The sequence below is a fragment of the Erinaceus europaeus genome, chromosome 17 (genome assembly GCF_950295315.1).
Source record: "Erinaceus europaeus chromosome 17, mEriEur2.1, whole genome shotgun sequence".
NCBI lineage: Eukaryota > Metazoa > Chordata > Mammalia > Eulipotyphla > Erinaceidae > Erinaceus > Erinaceus europaeus.
The window spans coordinates 54,691,723-54,712,699 of NC_080178.1; the positions used below are offsets into that span (position 1 = coordinate 54,691,723).

General features: G+C 48.2%; 1 protein-coding gene across 11 annotated transcripts in view; it reads right to left on the reverse strand.

Moving 5' to 3' along the window:
- Window positions 1-20,977, reverse strand: part of TENM4 (teneurin transmembrane protein 4) — a 545,270-nt gene that overhangs the window by 121,394 nt on the left and 402,899 nt on the right. For all 11 annotated transcript variants that reach the window (XM_060176742.1, XM_060176743.1, XM_060176746.1 and 8 more), the window contains 3 exons: window positions 7,790-7,891; window positions 5,562-5,756; window positions 879-1,079 (listed from right to left, as the gene is read on the reverse strand). In XM_060176742.1, the coding sequence (XP_060032725.1) occupies window positions 879-1,079; window positions 5,562-5,756; window positions 7,790-7,891 (498 nt within the window). The remainder of the gene's footprint in view (window positions 1-878; window positions 1,080-5,561; window positions 5,757-7,789; window positions 7,892-20,977) is intronic.

The following is a 20,977-nucleotide window of genomic DNA, read 5'->3' on the forward strand; positions in this document are numbered from 1 at the left end:
AGAAGAAGAAGCAGAAGGAGAAGGAGAAGGAGAAGGAGAAGGAGAAGGAGAAGGAGAAGGAGAAGGAGAAGGAGAAGGAGAAGAAGAAGAAGAAGAAGAAGAAGAAGAAGAAGAAGAAGAAGAAGAAGAAGAAGAGTGGTAACTAGACTGAGGCTTTTTCTGGGGGGACCCCAAGGGGAAGCCACATGCCCCAATTATTTTGCCTTTGATAGAGCCACAGCAGAGCCTCACTGATAGGGACCCAGACACTGGGCTGACAGCACTGACCAAAGGATGGGTCTCCCAGATCTGCTCTAGCATGTGCCCCTGATGAGACTTCTCTGCTGCATTCTGTCCATGTGTCGTGTTCCTCTACTAAGCATATCCACCTTCCCCTGCCCAACAAATCTGGATGACTTTCTCCTAATATTTCTAAATACCCCCAACCACCACCCCAACCTTGGTATAAAACCAGATCCACTTCCTCTTCTCTGAAGCTTGCTTTGCAGCCTGTGGCACCCTAGACATGTGTCCCTGCGAGAGTTGCGGTGACTTTTGAATGACAGCTGAATCCCCATTAGACATGTCATTCTGCTCCCGCCTGACCTCTGGTGATGTCCTCTTCATGAGAGACACAGGACTTCCAAGAATCACACTTGTAGTCATAACTAACTTCATCAAGAGGCTCAGGGCTGACTTTGGGGATCTCCGCTATGAAAGAGGTGAGGTAAGGACACACCCTGAGCAGATGATTGAGGGCTAGGCTTCCACGAATGAAGGCATGCCTCTGGGGCTTCAGAGAAGCCCTTACATGCTCTCGGGCCCTTACACATTCTCCCTCTACCCCCCTCCCCCCCACACACACACACATGCTCTGAGTCTCCCCCTCCTGTGCTCACCGATGGAACAGTCATGGCCGGTCCAGCTGGGGTCGCAGCTGCAGAGCCCGGTGTCAGACAGGAAGGTGCCATGGCCTGAGCACTGGTCCAAACATGTGGCTCTGGGGCTCTCACAGTTGGTGCCGCCCCAGCCCACAGAGCAGTGGCACTCGCCTCGCACGCAGACGCCACGGCCTGAGCATGTGGGGTCCATGCAGTCCACTAAGGAGGTGGGTAGAAAGAGAGTTGGTCAGCATCTGCCTGATGATGCCCAGGGTCTGAGCCCCAGCTCCACACAGGAGCAGCATGGGTAGCACTAGGGGGCTTCATGGATGGTGGAGTGGTGCTGTAGTGGCTATTCCCTTCCTCTGCCTCTTGTTCTCTCTTCCAAAACACAAAGAATGAGACTGCCTGCTGATACCACGAGTGAGCAAGGCCCAGGCTTCACTCCTGTGTCCACCCTCAGTAGGGCCCAACAACAGAGGCGCTCAAAGAAAAGGAGGAAACACAAAGACAGGTTCTGTAATTTAAACTGAGTCTATATTTCAATCCCACTTCACTGTGCCACATCCCCCTCAATCCTTGGGACAGATATAAAAATATTCAGATCTCAATTTCTGTTGGACACACCTGTTAATGGTCCACCTGGAAGCAACCTGGACAGCTGTAGCTCATAGCCACTGCACCCCCTGGCTCCTAGCAGCCAAGGTCACCTTGGCTGCAAGCGCTACCCAGAGAGGAAGGACAATGACACAACAAGCTGCCTGCTCTGTGCCTGGCTCTGGGCCAGCTGGCACCTTTTCCTCAATTTCTCGTGAGGGACACATTGGGAAACTGAGGCTCAGAGAGGTTACTTATTTATGCCACATCATGCACATTAAACCCTGACAGAGACAACTCTGAAGATAGAAATGTCTGATTTTTGGAAGCCAAAGGTTCTTGGGGCTGGTCTTCCCAAGTCACAGCTTACGTGACTCAGTCATGTGAGGTTCCCAGGGACTTAATCTTCCATTAAACACAGCGCAGAGAAAAACTGAAGCATGCCCAGGGCTTGTCTGTCATGAAGCCCCAGTTCTCATGGCAGGTGTCAAGTGCAGTAGAGAAGACTAGAGACTAAAGTTGCAAGGGAGGTTGGTCTATGTTTTTACTCAGCCCCAAAGCTACTAAGTCTATCTTTCATTTTAGGGTGGCAGGGGGATCCTGACCATTCTTCAGTGGAAAAGGAATAGCAGAGTGCTGGGGGGGCAGCATGCACCTTTTGGGGAAAATGTTGCTGGAGCTGGAAAAGTGTGGTCAGCTTCTTCCTTCTCAGAGCTGGTGATGCCTGGTGCTCAGAGGGAAGGGCTTGGCATTGGATCTCCAAGGTGCTGGGATCAAGGATCACGAAACACAACACCCCAGTTCTCTGAGAACACCCTACAACAGATGGCCGACACTCAGCCAGGTGACAGTAGGGGAGTGGGAAGGACTGTGGACACTGATAACGCTGCTGCAAATGATCATATTATCAAATTATCATATGAAATTATCATATATATGTGTATATTTTTCCATCCTGGTAGGACACCCAGTAGCCTGATTTGGCCAAGCCTATTTCGAGCACACATGTATCGCAGGCAGGTTTTTACTTTACCGGTAAGATCTGACAGCCCTATGTATCTGACTTTTTTACAAAAGCCCAGGCAACTGGGACTGAGAGTCTCAGAGTCATAGAGTCGCAGACGCATGTTCCAACAGGCAAATTTGAAAATATGACAGCATTTTGGGAAAGGAGCACTGATTTTGAGAGCTAGCTTACTGAGAGAGTTCCTGTTGATTTAGGTGGTATATATTAAGAATATTTAAGTAGGGGAGTTGGGCAGTAGGACAGCGGGTTAAGCACAGGTGGCGCAAAGCACAAGGACTATCTTAAGGATCCCTGTTTGAACCCCCAGCTCCCCATACGCAGGGGAGTCGCTTCACAAGCGGTGAAGCAGGTCTGTGGGTGTCTATGTTTCTCTCCCCCTCTCTGTCTGCCCCTCCTCTCTCCATTTCTCTCTGTCCTATCCAACAACGATGACATCAATAACCACAATAATAACTACAACAATAAAACAACAAGGGCAACAAAAGGGATAAATAAATATTAAAAAAGAATATTTAATCATTCAGTATATTCTTATTAAGTATAAGTTTAGTCAGTTTAATGACTAAGATAATCAGCAAGACAGTCAGAGAGGTTACGGGCAACTGCTTGCTGAAAACACGATAATGAGGATAAGTCGTAGCAGCTGGCATTAGTTGTGCCCCTCTTCGGTGCCATGTTTCCTTATTAACCCCATTTACGCACTCTGTCTTGTTGAACCCTAGCAACAGCCCCTGGAGGTGGATCCCACTATGCTCATTGTACAGATAAGCAAGTGAACACACAGAGCAGTTGAGCAACTTCACTAAGTTCAGCCATCAGTAAGTGGAAGAATCTAGGGGTGAACTAGCACAGAGCTCTTGATATTTCCTTCAGAATGCATCCTTTCAAAAACCAATTCATGCCTCCATTCATACAGACATAGATGTATGCAATAGTTTAAAACAGAAATTAAGGAAAGAAAACCAGACAAGGAAAGAAACAGGATCAGATGCAGGGCTGATAGTTAAAGGAAGACCCAACAAGAACGACTCTGCAGGCAGCCTGTTGACACTGAGGAAATGACTCAGCAGTGCCTGTCCCAAGGCCTGTAATGAGGTCTCCCTTCCATGAGCATCTGGCTGCCAGCTCAGCTAGAGGGTGAAGCTGCTTTCAGAGTTGCCCAGAAGGGGCGGGGGGTGTTGTAAACAACGCATGGAGGGGCAGTCTAAATATTCAGTCTACAGCTGTTCTGAACTTCAGGCAACAAGTCCTCAGCACCACAACCCTGCCCCTCAGACACAGTGACTGTGAGAGGAAGCTGGGAGTCAGCAGAGCAGAACTCCCACCGGAGCACCCAGATCTCACAGAGTCCCCAGCCTGGCAAGAGAGAGACATGGTCACACTGCCTACCCTACCATTGGCTTAGGAGAGGCCTTACAGCCTGGCCTGGTTTGAACCTGGACTCTGAGACCTCCTAACAGCAGGGACTCAGTCACGCTTTACTTCCTGGGTTGCTACATAGCAGGGAAAAACCTTCTGGAACAGGGCACTGGGGAGCAGAGTGCTGAAGGAGCAGTGGGGAGCTGCTGAGGAGGTGGGGCTAAACTCTGAAAGCCAGTCTAGCCCAGTCAGAGGTGGGTGGCAGACGCCACTATGTCCCCTGTGCTGCAAGCTCCAGTGACTGCACCAGCTATTAGACCAAAGCCAGGTTCTGCTCTCATTTTCCACCAGAAAGGCTCCTGTCGGCTGCTCCCCCAAAGCCCTCCAGGAGTCCTGCTGGCCTGGCTGAGGCTCCAGAAATTGGGGGGCCATAAACTTCAGGCAGGGAGAGGGAGCACAGAAGAACAAGAAAAAAAAAAAGCAGCAGCTTGTTAGCTGATGGTTTATAAACACAGAGTAGCTCTTTAGAAGCAGGTCTAAGCAGGACGGGGAGGCCTTGGCTTCCAGAAACCCCTGTCATAAACACGGGCTGGCGGGCTGGGCAGCAACACAGGAATAATAAAGGCAATCAGAACCAGATGGGCCTCCTCTCACCAAGGGAAACCAGGCCTTTTTCTGACTAGTAACAAAATCAAAGAGTTCCACAATGTGTCCCCTGTCTCTGTCAGTCAAAAGGCTCTCAGAGTGGGGGGCGGGGGCAGGCACCCTGTCTATGTCATTCCTCTGGGAAGGACCAGGCAGGACAGGGGGAGGGACTGACTCCCGTTTCCAGAAGACTCTGCTTTGTTTTTTTATGCTTCTGCAGGTCTTCATCTCAAGAGAGGGAAGGGAAAGGGGAGGCAGAAGAAAGCCAGCATTGTCAGGAGGAAAGAGGCTACCATCCTTAAAGCTGCAGTTCCTCTGCCCCTCAGTCTCAGGGACACCCTCCCCCACCTGCCCCCAACCCGCCCATCTGAACTATGGGGTCAGTCAGGAGGTCCAGCACTATGGTCATAGGCAGCCTATGCTCAGAGACTAGTTGTTTCCTGGCCCCTAACTATAATAATTAGTAATAATAATAATGACTATCACTATCATCATTAGCATGAGAGAGAAGAGGCAGAGAAAGAAAACCAAAGTATCACTCTGGCACATGAAATGCCACGGATTGAAGTCAGGACCTCATGCTTGAGAGTCTAATGTATTATCCACTGCACCACCTCCAGGGCTGTCCCAGGGTTGGTCTGGTCTGCCCCCATTGGCCTATGTCTCCCTTTGTGTGGTAGCAAGGCACATGAAAGATACCAGAGAGTCATAGATAGTCACACACACACATAAAAAAAGATACACACACACACACACACACACACACACACACACACATATAGCTTGGCTTAAGCCCAGCTATGCCAACTATGGCTATGTGACCTTGGGCAACTCATCTGACTTCTCTGCCTGAGTTTCTTCATCTGCAGAGCAGAGAAGACAACCCTTCTCTAGCTGGGCTTGGCATTCAATGCCGCAAAGCCTCCAGCACAAGAAATGCTCAGCTCTGCTTCTCTTCTGTTCCCCGTGCCTACCCTTTGCTCTGGGGCTCTGGCAAGAGCTGGAGGGCCCCCTGGGAGTAGTTCTAGCCCCACTGTGCCAGTGTCTAGTCACGGAGCAGCCACCAGCCTCACCTTCCTCACAGCTCTCGCCCTTGTAGCCGGGGTTACAGATGCAGGTGCCCATGATGCAGGTGCCATGGTGGCTGCAGGCCACATCGATGCACTGGCTGGTGGGCACGTCGCACTCAGCACCCTTCCAGCCGCTGTGGCACAGGCACCGGCCCTTCATGTACTGGCCATTCCCGCTGCACAACACAGGGCAGGAGGCTGTGGGTAAAGCACAGGAAACCTGCTGTGAGTACACACTGTCCCTTGCTCCCTCCTTCCCTGAGTGACCAAGAGCCACTACTGCCACGTGTGTATCCAAAAACCCATCTGGAATCACGGGCAGAGGGGGTACAGGGCAAGGCTGGGCAGAGTTGGTGACACTGGAAGCTGCTGTTCCCTGGTGACCATATCGCTGGGCAGCACAGTGGTCCACTAGGACCCTCAGGCAAGAAGCCTCAGTCTGCTCCTTCTCACTGGACGAGAATAGCCAGGCCTCCTCTTGCCTCCCTAAGTCCCCTCCAGTGCTCTCTTCCTAAAAGATCTCCATCTCTCTCCCTCACTCCCACCTGCCTGCAAGCCATATGCTGTCCCTGTTAACCCAACAAATCACAACTTCTCCAGCCTTCCTCTACTCCAGCCCCACGCAGGGAGTTGAGTTATCACTTCATTCTGCTGCTTAGCAGAATAAGCTCTGTGATAATCGGCACTAAGGACACTATATAAAAATAAATCCTATGGCACTGTGCCCGGAGCACCTGCCAGCCACACTGAGAAACAATGAGGCCATTACTGAGGTGACTCTAAACTCCAAGTACTTCTGGGGTGAAGCAGTAACTCCGCTTAGAGGGGTGACTCATTCCTTCTCCCCCACCACCTTCTTGGCTCAGCCTGCCTTCTCTTTTCTGTCTTCAGTGGCAGGCTCTGCTCCTCAGAATGGTCAAGTTCAGAATTAGAAGCAGAATTCCCAGAGCAGTACCATGTTCTCTGGGGTGGTCTGCTGGGAAGGCTGCCTCTGCTTCCCGCCATGAGCAGCTACTTGGGCAGCCTGCTCCAATGTCCCCCAGTCAGGCCACTCTTCCCGGCTCCTGGTCTTCCCTAGAGACCAGGGTAGGCTCCTTGTACTGCTGCAGGTGCTGCCCACACACAAGCTGGTTACAGTGTGTCTCCTCCACAGCATGGTTCTGTCACTGTGGCCCTCCCTCACCCCTGCCTCAGAGTGCGGGCACAGGGACCCGGCTTTGTGTAGTGACCCAGCCCTAACACGGGATACATGGAGTTCAATGCCTGCTGGAGGAGTGGAGAGGTCAAATGACCATGGAAAGGTGGTGGGGAGGGGAAGGTGAGTGGGCTTTGAAGGAGGACCCTGAGCTCTTCTTCAGCTGTGAATATGCCCTATACCCACACCCACACATAGTGATTCCCTTTAAAAAGGATGCTGCCATCTTGGTTTCTCAAGGGATCTGTGTGGCCATCTCAATTTCCTAAGGGGTCTGTGAGGCCATCTTAATTTCCTGAAGGGTCTGTGAGGCTGTTTTAGTTCCCCAAGGGGCCTATACAGCCATCTTGGTTTCCTGAGGGGTTGGCCAGATTCTCAGGAGTCCAGTATCTTTTGGTATTTTCCTTACTAAATCCCCTGAAACACATGTGAAGGTTAACTGCATAGGGCAAATGGGGCAGCTTTTCAACCATTCAGATACTAGCTATAAAGAGGGCCCTATATACCCTACACACACCCAAATATCAGGTCAGATTGGGGCCCACGTGGAGGAGAGCAGCCCCAGCCCACACACACACCAGTAGGGGCTTCAGACAAGTTCTGCCTGCACCACTGGTTGCCAATGACACAACAGAGCAACTCAGGCCCCACACAGAGTCAGAGATAACTCACTTACTGAAGAGGAGTTTCAAAGAAGCTGAGCAAAAGCTACTTACTCCTCTGAGGGGAAAACAACACTTCATTCTGGTGATAGAGGATGAGAGACAGAGAGATCCTAGAACACTGGCACACAGTGGTGCTGGGAATTGAACCTGGGGTTTCTGACATGAGAGTCCCATGCTCTAATACTGCACAATCTTGGGGCAAGCCAGTTTTTAAGAATGCTCCTTTCTGGCACTCCCTGTACCCCCCCCCCCCCCAAGACATGGAATATGCTGATGAGGTTGACCAAGACTGGTGAGGAGGCAGCCCAAGGGAGCCTCTCTGGGGGTGTCTGAGAGGCAGAGTCCCAAGAGCCCACATGTGGGATTCTTACCTCGGCCACAGTCGGGGCCCAGGAAGCCCAGGAAACAGCGGCATGTCCCTGCAACACAGTCTCCATTGCCATAGCAGTTGCTGGGGCAGTTCTCCACTGATTCTGGGGAGAGAAGAGGAGAAGGGATGAACACAGGAGGGAGCCTTTATCCCCACACAGGCCTCAGGAACTGCACTGGTTAACCCACATGTCGGAGCCGTTCTGGGCCAGTCAGCAAAAGGAAGGGCCTCAAAGGTGCTATTTTCACTCTCTCAGCCAACACCTAGACAAGTGTTCTGGAAAACAATTGCTGGAACCAATTTCTTCCCAATCTAATTTGTATCTACAAAAGCATTAGACATTTTCTGCTAAAAAGACTGGGAAGAAACTAATTTCTTTCTTTCTTTCTTTCTTTCTTTCTTTCTTTTTTCTTTTTCTGCAGGAGAGAGTGGAGTAGTGTATTCAAGGTTTTAAAAGACAACAACTGCCACCCAAACATACTTTGCCCTGCAAAAGTATCAATCAAAACAGTATCCACTATATAAAGCCTAAAGAATGAGTTTGCCATCACCAGGCCTGCCTTGCAAGAGTTGCTGAAAGGAGTTCCCCAGAGAAAGAAACAAGGAACATTGAACACTTACCAAGGTGACACACAGTCAAACAGAGCCAGAAACACAAGCTATACAAATAGGTGACAACTTTAAAGCATGAAAGAGGAGAAGAAATGGACAGAGGATGTTCAAGCAAAGAGCAGTGGGGCAAAATGGTTTAAAAATACTCAATGCATTTATATACAATACTATATATATATTATTGTATATATAGTATTGTATATAATATATATAGTATTGTATATAATATATATATTATATAGTACATTGATATATAACATAGTTACACACATATATACAGTCTTCTGTGTCCTTAAAGTTATATTATTTTTTTTCATCTAGTACTTGTTAATCTTTCTTATATCTATTTTTGTTTATCTCATTCTTAGCATATATAATAACATGAGCTTCTTTAATTTGATGTTTATGTTGAAGAACTGTTGTTGCTATAGTTTATCTCTGCCACCAAACAGTCTTGCTTTTCTCTGAAAGATGACTATGGGATGCATCCGCTTGTTAAAAAAAATGAAACTGTTCTAAGTCTTTGTGAAAAGTCTTAAGAGTCAGAAGGGAAAGGGCAAGAAAGGAAGAGAACATGACTTGTAGGTGAGGCAGACACTAAGTTGTGGAGGTAAGATTTGAACCCAGGACTTTGAAATCCAAGTTTCACTTTCAGAAGTGCTCTTTGGACTTTAAAAGAAATTTTATTTTGCCACAGAAGCCAGAGGAATAAAGGAGATCTTTGGGGAGGAGAAGGAACCAGCCAGAAGAAAGAAAATTCTAGAACAACTAGTGCATGCAGTGATTCCCACATACCCTCTTTTAAAAATTTCTTTATATATTTATTTATTTTCCTTTTTTGTTGCCCTTGTTTTTTATTATGTTGTAGGTATTTTTATTGTTATTAATGTCATTGTTGTTGGATAGGACAGAGAGAAATGGAGAGAGGAGGGGAAGACAGAGTGGGGAGAGAAAGATAGACACCTGCAGACCTGCTTCACTGCCTGTGAAGTGATTCCCTGCAGATGGGGAGCCGGGGGCTCAAACCAGGATCCTTAGTCGGTCCATGCGCTTAGCGCCACCTGCGCTTAACCCACTGTGCTACCGCTTGACTTCCCCCACATACCCTCTTACCCAACACACTGGGACTGGTTATAAGAGGAGGAACCAGAGACCCCAAGGAAGGGTAGTGACCTGCTCTGGGTCTCTGAGGGTGTCAGCAGTGTCTGAGTTGGTAGGGGAGGTAAGAAGCCACTGTCCCAGCTCACAGGGAGAAGCCCTGAAGTCAAGAACGGGGCTACTGATACATGTGAAAACTTCTGCTAAGAGAGAAAGGCACCAAAGAATGGTCACATGTCACAGCATGAGGGTATGTCTGCTGAGGGTAAGGAGGCCAGGTTCTGAGGTCCACTCTGCTAGTACCAGCCTGAGTGACTGAACACCATCCACCCCTATCTGTGGATGCTAAATGAAGGTGATGACAGAGGTGACCTGTTCTCAAGCCCGTGGGCCTGCAAAGAAGATGCCCAGACAGTACCTAAAGGCAGCAGAGCATTTGAGCCTGGTATAATGGCAAACCTAGCAGAGAGAAGGATTTTCGGGGGAAGAGGGCATGGTGCTCATCTTGGATCTAGAGAGGTGGGGCAGTGATCCAGGCTGGAGCAGAATTCAGAACACTGGACACTTCCCAGAAAGGTCTTCTGCCCAAACATTTGTGGAAAAGGTTAAAAGATGAATGGCTAAGGAAGTTGTGGTACATGGAGTGTAAAATGGAGTGAGTACTGTGCAGCTGTTAAAATGATGAGGTCAACTCTTTTGCACTGTCTTGGTCAGAACTTGAAGACATCATGTTGAGTGAGATAAGCCAGAAAGAGAAAGAACAATACTGAATGATCTCACTTAGAGGTGGAACTTAAGAACAAAAGACAGCTGGGCAGTAGTACAATGGGTTAAGCACATGTGGTGCAAAGCTCAAGGACTGGAGTAAGGATCCCAATTGGAGCCCCCAGCTCCCCACCTGCAGGGGAGTCACTTCACAGGCAGTGAAGCAGGTCTGTGGGTGTCTGTCTGTCTCTCCCTCTCTCTGTCTTCCCCTCCTCTCTCCATTTCTCTCTGTCCTATCCAACAACGACGATATCAGTTACAACAATAATAACTACAACAATTAAAAAAAAAGAACAAAAGACAATAAGGGAGGACATAAGGTGAAACTTGGGCATGTTATATTTCACCAAAGCAAAGGACTCTGGGAAAGGTGGGAAAAAAGACAGGATGGAGGGATCCTGGTGTGTCTCCTAGACACCAACCAAGGGAAGATGAGAGGCTGTGGTGAGGAGAAGGGTGGACATGCAGCTTCCTGGGCCAGCGGGTGTGGGGGGTAGGTGGGTGGGATGGGACACAGTCTTTTGGTGGTGGAAATGGTGTTTATGTACACTCCTATTAAAGTGTAGTCATATAAATCACTATTTAATTAATATGAGGGGGAAAACTGATTGTATGTCTCGAACTTTTTAAAACACAGACTGGGTCTTTTTAATATATAGGCTGAGTCTTTGATATGTGAACTCTCTCAAAAGCCTAGACCAGGTAGATCAGAAGCAACCGGTGGCACAGCTTTATACAAGATACTGGGTATTATACAGCAAACCCTAATAAAAGGACTTTTCAAAGTTAACCCAATTACCAAATAATGTGATGATAACAATAACTATCCATTGTCTTCTTGAACCCTAAGGCAGCAGGAACCTCACATTTCCACTATAGAGCCAATATTTCCCCCAGTCCTGGAAGCTAAGGGTAGGGCCCACTTTCCCTAATTCTCCCAATTTCTCCCAATTCATATCAAATAATATTGCATCCACCGATCGCAACCTAATCAACGCACCAAGTGCCACCTCAACATGCTTCAGCTCAGACTGTGTCTAGAGACTTCAGGTGTGGAATGACAACCCTTCAGCTTCATTATTTGGGTGAGACCTTTCCTTTCATAGTATTCTCTAATTCCATCCCAAGTGGTTCACAAAGTCCCAAAACCTAGATACAGACCAGGTCCCATGACATAGAGCATATGTTCACACATATCCATAAACGGGCAAAATATATACCTGAAAGCAGAAGTATACTAGAGTTTGCAGTGAGTACCCCCCAACACTTCATCTCCACTATTCCAACCTTTGGGTCCATGATTGTTCAACAATTTGTTTGGCCTTGTATGTTAACTCTCTTTTCAGCCACCAGGTTTCAGATGCCATCAGGATGCCGGCCAGGCTCCCTTGGACTGAAGACCCCACCAATGTGTCCTGGAGCTCCACTTCCCCAGAGACCCACCCTACTAGGGAAAGAAAGAGGCAGACTGGGAGTATGGATAGACCAATCAACACCCATGTTCAGCGGGGAAGCAATTACAGAAGCCAGACCTTCCACCTTCTGCAACCCACAACGACCCTGGGTCCATGCTCCCAGAGGGATAGAGAATGGGAAAGCTATCAGGGGAGGGGGTGGGATATGGAGACCGGGTGGTGGGAATTGTGTAGAGTTGTACCCCGCCTATCCTATAGTTTTGTTAATGTCTCCTTTCTTAATTAAATACAAAAATAATAATAATAAGACTATATTGTAGGGGCTGAGTGGTGGCGCACCTAGTTGAGAGCACTAGGATCCCACCTGCAGGGGGAAAGCTTCACAAGTGGTGAAGCAGATCTGCAGGTATCTCTCTGTCTCTCTTCCTCTCTATCACCTTCTTCCCTCTTGATTTCTGGCTGTCTCTATCCAATAAATAAAGATTTAAAAGAGACTATACAGTAAAACCATCACCCCTCATAAAAATTTTAAATTATCTGATTCCTGTGGTGACTGAAGTCTCTCTACAAACAGGAGCAACTTTTTCACTAGCACAGAATTAAGAATCAGATGATCTAAGGTGGTTGAGGGCCTCCTATGAAAGTGAGCTGGTCTGGAAGGACTCAGAGAGGCTCACATCTCTGCTCTCCATCAGCTCAGCCAGGAAGAACCCATATTCCTCTCACCTTTATGTGGCCCAGGAGGTGGCATAGTGGATTGAGTACTGACCCCTCACATGTGAGGTCCTGAGTTCAATCCTTAGCATCACATGTACTTGGGCGATGCTCTGGTTGCCTCTTCCTCCTCTGCCTATCACTCATTCAATATTGATAAATCTTTTTTTTCAAGGATTCCTAAGTACTGCTTTTATGAAGTGTGACTTGAAAAAAAACAAAACACAATGACTCTCAAGACATAAGAATTCTGAGGCACATCTAAGGCAGTACTATCTTCACCATGGATGATGGTGAAGCTGAAGCGTGGGCACCACATTTGGGGGTGCAGAAGGCTGGTTTCTGGACTGTCTTCAATGCTACCTGAGCTTTCTACATCTGATTCTTCTTCTTCATACTTACTTCTCCCACATTGCCCTGCTTGATGACTCTAATGCCTATTTTTTTTCCATCTAGCTGAAATGCCACTGCCTCTGACAAGCCTTCCTGGATACTTCAGCAGGCTGTGCGACTGCCAGGACTCCTCATCCATCACCTATGGAGGCAGCACTGTCTCTAGTGGGTGACCACCAACGTGAGGGTGGAAACCAAGTATCCGTGTGTGGATTCACTTTGACATCCACAGAAGGTTCTCAAGTGCTTTTGTCACTGGCACTGAAGTAGTTTAGCTCACTGGTCAAGCTCCTCCTTGATCTGGAACTCTGGTTCAGTCTTCCTCAAACCTGGTGGGAGGAAATGTATCTCCTGATACAATTACCCTAATGTCGTTTGTATTCCCACCCAGATCCACTGCAGACAAGTGTCACACACTTGTCAGACTCTAATGTTTGGAGCCTACAGGATACCAACCTGCTCATCACTTCCCCCAAGGCCCCCAGGGTGAAGAAGTGAGGAGCCCATGTACAGTGCTGTCTGCTGAGTGTGACAAAATCCACAGCCTGTTTGCTATAGAACTTGCCCCAGGCTTCTGGTGGCACTGCAAGCAACAGTTTTGAGAGCTAGAGAATAATTTACAACAGCAATAAGGAAATAGGAGGGTACTTTCTTTTTGGCAAAATGTTTATATAGAGAGTGTTCCTTTGGCTTGGATGGATTTCAATGACTTAGGGTTCACTTGGAAGCTCCCCAAACAACAATTCTCTCTCACTGAGCAGCGATGGCTATGCAGAGCTATCCTTGATATTCTGGGAGAAAGTGTGAGCCTTACTGCACACAGACGTTGGCTGTTCTCAATCGGTGGTGAATTTCTCTCCCTCTCCCTCCTCTGCTCACACTTTGAATGCAGTTGCCTTTAGTCAGCAGACAGCTAACCTTTAGATCTGCTCAGATCTGAACCCAACACCCACCTGCTTATGAATGTTTCATATGCATGATGGGGAGAACAGCGAGCTGGAGACATGGAGGCCTTTTGAATTTCTTCAATATGTTTACCATATATATATATTTTTAAGATAGAGACAGAGAGAAACTGGGGTGGGGGTAGAGAAGGGAAGAGAGGGGGCCAGGTGGTGGAGCACCCTGTTAAGTGCACATAGTACTAAGCACAAGGACCCATCAAGAACCTGGGTTTGAGTCCCTACTCCCCACCTTCACAAGCAGCAAAGCACGCCTGCTGGTGTCTTTCTCTCTCCCTCTCTACATCCCTCACCTCTCTCAATTTCTCTCTGTCCTATCCAGTAAATGGGGGGAAATGGCTGCCAGAAGCAGTGGGTATGTTGTACCGGCATGGAGCCCCAGCAATAACCCTGGATACAAAATAATAAATAAATACATAAATAAATAAATACAAAAACAAAGGGAAAGAGAAAGAGAAACACTTGCAGCACTGCTTTACTACCCAGAAAGCTGAAGCTTCCTCCCTACAGGTGGAGACTTGGGGCTCGAACCCAGGTCCTTGCAGACTGTAACATGTTGTTCAACTGGATGAGTCACTGCTGGAACCCAATTTTCTCTTTTTTGTTTTCTTTGCCTCCAGGGTTATTGCTGGGGCTCGGTGCCTGCACTACGAAGCCACGGTTCCTGGAAGCTATTTTTCCCATTTTGTTGCCCTTGTTGTGCTTGTTATAGTTATTATTGGTGTCATAGCTGTTGTTGTTGGATAGGACAGAGAGAAATGGGGAGAGGAGGGGAAGACAGAGAGGAGGAGAGAAAGGTAGACACCTACAGACCTGCTTTACTGCCTGTGAAGCAACTCCCCTGCAGGTGGGGAGCTGGGGGCTTGAACTTGGATCCTTACCCCGGCCCTTGTGCTTTGCACCATGTGCACTTAACCCACTGTACTACCGCCCAACTCCCTGGACCCCAATTTTCTGTCACAACTTAGGGCCATGGAAAAAAATGTCTTGAGGGGCCTGTTTCTCTTTCCATCAGCGTTGGAATGCAGAGTTTCTGCGGCTCATTTTCTGGGCACATTTGATGAGAGTGTGCTCTCTGGAGGTTGAATAGCCTAATTCTGGGAGTGTACAGTGTGTGTGTGGGGGAATTTCCAGATTTTAGCTCTTGGATATGCTTATAATATATGTTTATAATATGACTGTGATGCATTTGTAAGTAGGCCTCAGTGCAGGACAGAAAGACTGAAAATAGAATAAAGGGTTAAGAATGTGTAGAAAGTCTGAGATAGTGCAGGTGCTTAGTGCAGGCTGGCCTTCACTGGGTGAGTAAGTGATAACAAGAAGACAGCTTCTGTAACCCTGGCTAGCTTCTGCCCTCCTAAAAGGTAACACCACTCCCCCCACCCCCAGTGGTGTAGCTTATGGTGAGGCTGAACTTTTCCAGACACAGCTATGCAGGAGAGATAACAGTAACTAAGGCAACCAGACCCTGAGCAGTGGGCACAAGTCCCACCCCTTAACCCTGCAGCCTCTGCTTCTGTAGTGACACTTTTTGCTCTCAACCCTACACCCCCAAATAAGCTTGTACTGTCCCTTTGTTCGGTGCCAGAGTTATCAGAAAGATCTGAGCTCCTGGCCCACGAGTGAATAAAAGTTTCCTTTCCTCCTCCACCCACCTCGGCTTCAGTCACCTTTATTATTAATAGAGTTCTTTAACATGGGACATTGACAGAAGGAAAGGAAGGCAATGAAGCTTCTACAGAGGCTTGGGGAATCCATGACAGCACATCCTCTTGTCTGCTCCTGACCTTTGTTCCCGAAACAAATCAGCATCCCCACCTCCAGGTGAAAGGTGATCACTGTGGTTAAGTCTCTCCTCCTAAATCGACAGCTGGTGCCCAGACAAGTCAGCCTTCACTTACTATCTCTGCTTTTCTTACTTGAAAGGCCACTTTGCAAGAGACAAGGAGAGACTTTGGAGGACAGCCTGGAGGAGGCTTACCGGGCAGTGTGTCGCCCTACAGACTCATGTGCTTCATGAAGAGTCCCACCAGAAGAGGTAAGGAGGCACTTCTCTGCCACTGACTCTCTCACCTGTGGTCATGGGAACTTGATGCAAGTGAGGCCAACCCACTGATAATGTGTGTGCTCAATACGGTGTGCCCAGCCCCTCTCGAACTTTGTTGTCTGCAAAGGAGACTGAGAGCTGGGACCAAGGTCACAAAGCCATAAGAAAGCCAGTTCCACCTAAGGCAGAGGCTGAGGCCCCTGGCTTAGACCACAGGAGGGTCCTGGAGCCAGGCTGCCCTTCGGTAGCCATGTGCCTTTGGACAAGTCTCCTCCAAACACTGTGACACAGAGTCAGTCATAGCAACTGCCTCCTAGTGTTATTTTGAAAAGCAAACAAGGTAACACTATTCATGTAAAAACCTTTGTCAAGGGCCAGGTAGCGTTGGTACTGGGGTTTGAAGGAAGGTCATAAAGTACTCTTTTTGTGAACCAAAACACCTCTGGTCTAAGGATTCCAAACAAGTCACGGTGGGCCACGGGGTAAACCCACATGCTGGCCTATAAAGCACACAGAAAGCCCTCATGGTAAAAGCAGGGGGGAAACAGGGAAAGCAAACAGAGGACGTGCCCAGTGGGAAGCAGGCAGGTGTTTGGGTAAGCCTCCTCTGGGGGAAAGCGCTGTCATAGCAAATGAGACTTGCAGCCTCCCCAAAGCCCCGGCACGTACACACATGTATGCCAACAGCTGAAAGAACTCTCTCCCCATGCACCCTGGATTGGCATTGAGCAGGTGCCAGGTGCCAGAGAGCTGCTCCAAGGCCTGTAAGGTGTCAGTCCCCACAGGAGCCCCCGTTTTCTCTGCAAATGACGGAACATGTGGGCTCTCCGTCTGCACCAGCTGAGGTCACTGCAATGACAAATGCTTGACAAATCCCCAACAGCCTGGGCTGGGAGCCAGCTCTGCTCTGGCAAGTGAGCTGGGAGATATGTTTGTAATCTTCTCCACACATCTACCAGTCACAGCCAATGGCAGCCATAAGGAGGGGTCCTGAGGAAAGATCATTCCCTTGGTTCTATGTAGTATTGGCATTTTTTTGTCCATTGTTGCTTTGTGGGCACACTGGATTTCACCAGTAAGTAAGACTGAAAGCCCCTTGAAGAGAAGCATCGTGCCTGGTCCTCCAAGGAGTCTGGTGAATGCTCAATACAAAGCAAGACCTCAATGATGCTTGTTGTCTTGGGACACTGAGCAGTGAACACATGGGGAAAGAAGGCCAGGGAAGGAGGCACAGTGAAATTCTCAGATGCAGGAGTGCTGTTGTTTTCCTGTCTTGCATTATCCAGTGTAGAGATCCTGGTGCACTGGTACCAAGTTCAAGTATACATGGCAATCTGGGACACTCCCTGGAGTTCTAGAGTTCACAAGTGGGAGTCCCAGTTAAGAGACTGATAGAAAGCCTAGGGCCTGTACATGGAAGACTGGAAGCAGACAACTTGAAGCCATACTTCAAATAAAGAGTTTGTGAAGGAATTGGGAACTGAGCTGACTGACAATACTTATGGTATGGCCTGAGACACAGGAGAGCTAGGTCATCCTGAGCTCCACCCTCTAGTGCTCTGACTACAAAATGCCAAGAGAATGAGGCAGTCATGAAGGTGGAGGCTGAAAGACAAGAGGGGGAAGAGGGTTTGGCTGGGTCTAACAAGGCAGCCAGGCACTTATGGGGAAAGCAGTCCTGAATGGGTGGAGGAAGCTGGGGGGGGGGGGTGTCTCAGAGGGACGTGAGGACACTACAAGCAAAGGGACACTGCCCATGAGAGGAAGAGAATGGAACTAGGGACCTAGCATAATGGTTATGCAAAGATTCTCTCATGCCTGAAGTTTGGAATTTCCAGCACCACCATAAGCCAAAGCTGAGCAGTGCTCTAGTCCCCCTCACCCCTGCCCCCATTTCTCTCTCATTTATATTTCATAGAGGTAAGGTGCTAATGGAATGGCTATGCAAAATTCTTTCATGTCTGAAGCTCGGAGGTCCTAGGTTCAGTCCCTGGTACCACCATAAACCAGAGCTGACCAGAGCTCTGAGTGAGAAAAAAAAAAAAGCAGTCTGGGTGGTGGTGCACCAGTTGTAACATACGTGTTACCATGTGAAAGGACTTGGGTTCAACTTGGACAACTGTGTGACTATGGGGAGAAGAGTAGCTGTGAAAGCACAACTTGCTAGAACACTAGCGATGCCATCAACTGCCCATTTAACAGGGAGCCAGCGTTGACTCCTGTGCCTCCTGCCCCCTCACCCCTCAAATCCCACTCCCTGACTTGCAGCCTTGGCTGGATGTGCCCCAAGGCTCCGTGACTAATGACAGGTGGGACAGGCTGAACTCAGATGCCCAACAGAGTCCTTGCAAGGATGACACTGCTCTGAAGGGCATCTGTGGCTACATGCTTCCATCAGCCCATTGTCCTGCACTGGAGTTATCTGGACAATGACGCCTTAGAAAGAATAGGTTCCCATGTCTGAATGACATCAATGCACACTTATCAGGGGTGCAATGCTGTAGGGGTTCCAATATGCCCTCCACTTGGTGGGTGAGGCAGAAAGAGATAACTAATCTCATCTCATCTCACTGAGGAAGGCTTCTTGCTCTACCTTCAAAGAATATTTCCATTCTTCTCCTTCTCCTTTTCCTTCTTTTGAATTGCCAAAACGGTTATCTCTAGGGCTCCATGTCTGCACAATGAATCCACCTCTCCTGTTGGACTTTCCCTTTATTTTGTTTTTAAATTTTATTTATTTATTTTTTATTTTGAAAAGGCAAAGAGAAACTGAGAGGGAAGGGGAGATAGAGAGGAAAAGTGAGAGAGGGTAAGAGAAGGGGAGGGTGGAAGAGAGGGGGAAGGGAGGGAGGGAGGGAGAAAGAGAGACAGAGTGAGAGAGTTTTTATTATCTTTATTTATTCATTTATTAAATAGAGACAGACAGAAATTGAGAGTAAAGGGGAGATACAGAGGGAGTGAGACAGACACACTTATAGCACTGCTTGACCTCTTGCAAAGCTTTCTTCCTGCAGGTGGGAACAGGAGGCTTGAACCCTGGTCCTTGCTCATTGTAACATGCGCGCTCAGCCAGAGAGAGCCATCACCTGCCCTCTAAATCTTTCTTTCTTTTTTTGCCTCCAGGGTTATTGATGGGGCTTGGTGCCTGCGCTACAGACCCACTGCCCCTGGAGGCTATTTTCCCCCTTTGTTGCCCATCATTGTCTTCATTATTATTATTGCTGTTGTTGGATAAGACATAGAGAAATCAAGAGAGGAGGGGAAGACAGAAGAGGAGAGAAAGATAGACACCTGCAGACCTGCTTCACCGCCTGTGAAGTGACTCCCTTGCAGGTGGGGGGCCGGGGGCTCGAACCGAGGTCCTTACACTGGTCCTTGCGCTTTGTGCCACATGCGCTTAACTCACTGCGCTACCATCAGATCCCTAAATCTTTCTTTCTTTATCAAGCATGTGGACCTGTGTATGTGTCTGTGCAAGACAAAAAGAAGAGCAGAGCTTCGCTCACTTTTGCTATGCGCCATGCCAGGCACTGACCCTGAGACCTCGTGCATGCCAGCCCTGTGCTCTACCACTGAGAGATCGTCCCTGCCCCTTCTCTCTTCTTGCCACTCTTTTCATCTGCCTTAATCTTTGGAGATTTCTGCATAGATGCCACCAATTCAAAATAAGCCTTTCCTGACCTCAGTCTAATTCGGTCAGTTCCCCTTAAGTGCCCCCCCCTCCAGCCTTACCCTTCTCCCCCTTTACAGCTCATAACCACCACCCTTCTGTGCAACATCCCTCCCCCTAGACGGAGAGACCCCTGGGGGGGGGGGGTGAGGGCTGCTGTGGTGTTCACAGGAGTGCAGCTGGGGGAAGTGCACACCTTCTTAGACTTGACTCCAGGACAGTAACCCTCATGCATCCTACCTCTCTGGTCTCAGTGATTAAGATCACAGTCACAACCAGACCCCTGTTTGTCACAATGCTTAGGGAGCTGGAGGCCCCGGGGGACATAAGGGACAAGTCCTGTCCTGGACAGCCATGGATGACGCTTCCACTCACATCCCTGTCTGACCACTATATTGTCCACTTGTCACCTGTGCAGATGGGGGGACAGAAGGGCACTTGGGGACAACCCCAGCTCTTAGAGGCTAGGTGACTGACTAAAGCCTCCTCTTTTACAGCCCCACCAGGTGAGACTCTGAAACCAGTCTCAACAGCTCTCTAGTTGCTGCCCTCTCAGTGTGAGAGTTATGGGGCTACCAGTCATTATGGTTTCTGGGGCAGAGAGTGGGCAGCTGGCAATGGAGTGACCACCTTTGAGTTCACATGCAAATCTAGCCTCTCAATTCTCAGATTCAGTAAGTTAAATAATCATTAATAGCTGTGCTTATATTACAGATAACTTCTAAGTCTTGCTTCTGGGCTTGAAAATCACAGGCATTTTTATGTTCGTACAGTTGCACTGGTTATCTTTTATTTGTCCTCAGGGTTATCGCTGGGCTCAGTTCCTGCATGACTCCACCATTCTCAGTGGCCAATTCCCCACCCCCAGCCTTCCCTCCTCTCCTCCCTCCCTTTCTCGTTCCTTTTTGTTTCCACAGAGATCAGAAACATAGGGATAGTGGGGGAGATAAACAGAGAGAAGAGACACCTGTAGCACTACTTCTCCACTGGGTACCTTCTTCCCTGCAGGTAATAAGTGCTCGTTCTACCCTGTGAGCCACCACCCAGCTCCACAGTGATGACTTTCAGTGGCTTGGTCATCCCAAAATATGCTTATATGTTTTCTGATGATTAAATACAGCTTGTTTCTAAGTTTTCACAATTGTTAGTGCAGATAAGCAAGCAAACATTTTTTATTCCTAGGCAATGATTTACTTCTTTAAGACAGACTCTTAGACATTAAAAATACAAATGTTTTTATGATTTAATGATAAAGCGGCAAATGGCTCTCCCAAAAGCGTGTACTGATTTACAATCAGCCAGTAATGTGAACGGTTACAGGCTCATGCACTTCCCTGGGGACTGGGCATTAGAGGGGGTGGGGGTGCTGTTCAGATTGATTAGAGTTTTTAAAATTGCATAAGTATTTGCATTTCTTAGATAGCTAATCAGGCTAAGAATACTAGATATATGTTCTGGGTATACTGTATATTCTGGAAATTTTTCTTTTTTTTAAATTTCTTTATTGGGAAAT